Source organism: Pundamilia nyererei, unplaced genomic scaffold, assembly GCF_000239375.1.
Source record: "Pundamilia nyererei isolate P.nyererei 1_Seehausen unplaced genomic scaffold, PunNye1.0 scaffold00224, whole genome shotgun sequence".
Classification (NCBI taxonomy): domain Eukaryota; kingdom Metazoa; phylum Chordata; class Actinopteri; order Cichliformes; family Cichlidae; genus Pundamilia; species Pundamilia nyererei.
The window spans coordinates 546,916-551,567 of NW_005187625.1; the positions used below are offsets into that span (position 1 = coordinate 546,916).

General features: G+C 41.1%; 1 protein-coding gene across 1 annotated transcript; it reads right to left on the reverse strand.

Annotated features, from left to right (window-relative positions):
• Nucleotides 1-1,301: 1,301 nt before the first annotated feature.
• Nucleotides 1,302-3,075, reverse strand: LOC102210385 (putative claudin-24). Its single transcript, XM_005748531.2, has one exon. It carries the CDS (start codon nucleotides 2,847-2,849, stop codon nucleotides 2,184-2,186), a length of 666 nt encoding a protein of 221 aa, XP_005748588.1. The 5' UTR covers nucleotides 2,850-3,075; the 3' UTR covers nucleotides 1,302-2,183.
• Between the last annotated feature and the right edge of the window lie 1,577 nt (nucleotides 3,076-4,652).

Here is a 4,652-nt window from a genome sequence, read left to right on the forward strand (position 1 = left end):
GACCTAATGCACTTACGCATCAGGAACTGACATGCTAGAAAATCAGTCTAGCTACCCTACAAAATATACACAAATAATTATTAGTTAGGTTGCTGTAAAACTTGCATGCTATAACTACTCCAGTCACTTCTACTCAGGCTCAGGACTCTAACAGAGTTTGTGATGTTCAGAGAGTCATGTAAATGCATATCATTTATAAGATGATTAGAAACATCACACCAATGACCACCTTAACTCAAAAACACACAGAACTAATTCAGGCACAACTGCCTGATTTTTTTTTAAAATAAGGTGTCATCTGCATTCATTCGCTGATCCCTCTTGGGTGACACAGAGTCTCACTCACTGAGTTGGAGCTTGGCACGCCGTTGTTGGAGGAGGGCGCTCTTTTCACCCCTCACCCTCCTGTTCCAATGCATCTTTATGGTTATTGCTGTGGTTCTGGAATCTTCTCATGATGACTAGTAGGGCCCCAAACCGCACGACCTTTGACGTCAACCACTGCCTGGGCTGTCAGCTACACCATGAGTGTTTCCTATGCTCTTGCTCTTGACAAAGGCGGTCGCACTTTTCTCCTCTCCTCCTCTCCTTTAGCCTCTTGTGTCCTTGTCTAGTCACATTTAGGCATCGTATTTTGAGGTTTTCCCTTTCTGTGGTCCGCTTGAAAACTCCCCTCAAATCAAAAACAGCTCACGGTTGCAGATTCTTTTTCCCACTTCTTTCCTCATAGTTTGCTAATTTCCTGCATGTGTGAGTCGCTGAAGGTCTCTCGCGGTTCCCCCTTTTTTGAAAACAAAAACTGTTCTATTTTCATTCATTTTATAAATCATATTTTTTAATTTTTTTTTTTTGTCTTTAAATATAAAACTCAGTTGTGTTGATTTATGACTGTATTTATATGATAACCTGCCTGAGGTTGTCCTACTTTGTCTGTATATCTGTAATAAGGTTTTAGTGAGTCTGTTTACTCTCTCACATTTTAAATGTCCACAAAAAACTTCTTTTACACACATTAAATAAAACTTTGAGTATTTATTTATTATTTGCAGTCATCTGCTGTGCACGTTCATACATTCAATCATTTTTACAAATCATTCATCTGATTGAACAAAACTGATTACAAACAAGTTGAGCAGTTTCATAACTCACACAGACCTTCATGTTTAAAGATAAAAGATATATATCTTTATATTCTATTATCAATAAATCTATTCTCTGCTTCAGTCTGCTTTAACCACAAAAACAACAATTTGTCTTCCCTTGTCTCCAAATAAAAACAATAAAAGAGATAAAATCCAGTCTTAAGACTAACAATAAAAACTACATAAAGTGTTTAAATGAAATGAATAAAGCAGGAAACCGCAGCAGCTTTCATCTCTTTGGCTCTAGGAAAACTAAAGCAAACATCTCAATGATTGAAACAAAGATAAGTCACCGCAGGGAATAAAACGCTCGACAGATCCTGAAGGTCTGGGTGTGTTGCTCAAATATTCTTCACTGGGTTTTTTTTCTGCTGCTCATAAACATCCGAAATCAGAACTATAAACTGGCATCTCTCATCATTTTAAGGTGATTACATGCAGTCCAATTAACAACAGGACAAAATGATCTGATTTATTTTCTCTCTGATTCTTTAGTTTAAACCACCAAAGCAGTTAAAAAGCAAGAACATCTTTGTCTTAGATGTTATTTTTAAATTAAAATAAAAACATAAACTTTGATTTAGTCTGAAGCTTTATTTTAGAGAAATTCCATCCCTCCTAACAGATTAAGAAGGAAATTTACATCTGTTTGTGATCAAGAACATTTTAAACTTATATCTTTCAAACCTCTGAAACCATCGAAATTCTATAGAGAAATCATCTGTTTTACTGCAGGTTTGGACTGAACCTCCTGATCTGGTCTCACTTTGTCAAATTAGAGGAGCAACCTCAGACCTCCCTGTTGTTCTATTCAGATCTAGTTGTGACAGTCGTTTGGGTAAAGTCTAGTTTTAAGAAAATTTTTAACCTCTTCTTTGGATACAACCTCAAAACCAGGAATGTAACATCCCTTCTGGAAATTCGCTGAAATACTCCAATCTGATCTCAAGAGCCACAAATTGAAGTGTGGTAGTCCAACGTTTAGTTTTAGATGCAGAAAAGGTTGAAGAAGACTTGTAGCAGCCTTTTTATGAGGTGGTCTCAGACATACTCAGATCTGGTTCTCATGGAGTCAGGTTCTAGCTTCGTCAGGACCGGAGGGACATCAACGGGTCTGTTACTGTTTAGCTTCTGCACATAAAAACAGGAAATTAGCAGCAGCATTCCTGCAGCTAGATAAAGGACGCCGGCCGTCCAACCACAGAACAGAGCATCCCCAAATTCCCATCGTGGGACCATGTCAGGCACTGACTCATCGAAGAACTGTTCGACCGTCACATGGGCGATGTAGGAAACTGGGATGAGGCCCAGGATCCCCGCCACCAGCCACAATGCCCCACTGGTTGCCTTCAGGGCCCTCTTACAGCTCACGTCCTCCAACTGTTGCCGGCAGCCGTTGACAAGGTGGAGGCTGGGTATGGCAAGCAAAAGCCCCAGCATTCCTACCCCTAGCGCCGTGCACATGAGGATCCGGGCTAGCTTGATCTCTGGTCGCAGCCCCAGCAGACTGTCATAGGGCCTACACTCCAGTGTTCCCTGCTGATTTAGCACGCAGGTCTCCCAGAGGCCCACCCCAAGAGTCTCTGTGACCAGCAAGTTGGACAGTGTGAGCCATGAGGACATCAGGGTGGTGGCCAGAGAGCAGAGCCAGGCCCCCGCTGAGATCAGAACCCCCACCAGCTCCAGAACACTGATGACAGGGTCCATGATGGTGATGTTATGTGGCTTTCAGAGAGTGCTGGTCTTTACCTTGCTGCTGTCAGGAGGTGGGCCAGCTCGCACATCACTGTTCCCAGAGAGAGACACTGCAGTCAGGCCCAGTCAGGAGGGTTATCACCCCCCTCTCAAGGCAGAGGCAGAATGTGATTGGCTGACTGGAAACAACAGCATCGCTGTGAGGTCGCCTGTAGACAGGATGTTATCGATGCCCACATCTCAGACTGAAAGGCGTTTGAAGTCAGCGATGTCACTTGTTCTGCCTCCCTGCTGCCTTCCTCCTTCTCCCCTCCTCTCTATTTTACACAGCGTCTGTTTGGTCTTCGTTCAGCTGATTGAGATATATCAAAAGGAAACATGCACACACTCCTCTCCACCATTACAGAAACCTGAGTGAGTGAGTGAGTGTGTAATGCAGCATGAATGCAGATGTTCATTGAGAATTTTAACATTTCTAGGCAGGTTACTTCCCCTAGATTCACAACAGCAGTTTGAGAGCTTAATGTTTGATTGGTTAATGATTTTTTTTTTTTTTAAATTTCTGACTTAACATTTAAACCTTTAAATAATCTGAGAAAACACTCAGTTTTACTATAACTTTTTATTCTTAAAGTGTGTCATTAACCAAACTCCATGAAGGTCAAATAGAAGATCTGCAACTGTCATTCAGAACCCTACAGTCAGAAGTTTTATTCAGATTTGCTGCACTGCTCAGTTTATTTATTTATTTATTTATTTAAGACCTCGCATGTAGTCATGCTGCAGTACAGCTATAGAAACATTTCTCCATATTTCCTCCTGAAATACTTTCAACCTATAGATAATCTGCAGGCTTTTGGAGTTTCTGTTCACCAACACAAAACAAGAACCTTTGAAGTATTTTGTGTTGAAAAACCAATTTATTCACATTCACTGTAGGAAACAAAACTTGCAAGAACTGTGTTTTTAATAATGGAGTTCTATGAGGTTTTCATGTGACTTAGAAAGTTAAAAATACTCAGCAGAGTCTGATTGATCATTCAGTCTCATATTTAGATTCTTTGTGGAGACATTTCAGTGTTTAAGAGTCTGTTGATCAGGTGAGCAGCAGGGTGCTCACAGTGAGAGCATCAATACCTAAAACTCTTTAATCATCACTCTCTGTGTTCTTTTCTGGTAATGTGTAACAGGACTATATTTTTGAATGGAGCTTGACTGGATAATGGTCAGCTCATATTTTCTGTAGGCTGTTTAATCAGTAACCTGACTTCATACCAGACTCCATTTGAAAATCACATAATTTGAAGATAACCTGCAGCACAGTTACATCTCAGTGCAGAACTTAAATTAGAAAAAGAAAGAATGTTTTCTGAGCTTCAGTGTTGCTGTTTGCTGGCCTGATGATGCCTCCAGTTGGACATTAGCAGAAACTGCACATCAAATTTTTGTTAGATTTTACAGGCTGTGTTCTGCTGTGAAAAATAGTAAATCACATAATAAATTGCACATCATCATCTTTATATGGCCTGTATTTGTATTTGTATAGTGCTTTTACTAGTCCCCCCTAGGGACCCCAAAGCACTTTACACACCCAGTCATCCACCCATTCACACACACATTCACACACTGGTGGAGGCAAGCTACAGTTGTAGCCACAGCTGCCCTGGGGCAGACTGACAGAAGCAAGGCTGCCATATTGCGCCATCGGCCCTTCTGGCCAACACCAGTAGGCGGTAGGTGAAGTGTCTTGCCCAAGGACACAAAGACCGAGACCGAACTATATATCATAGTTAAGCCAAATGTATCTAAATGCTG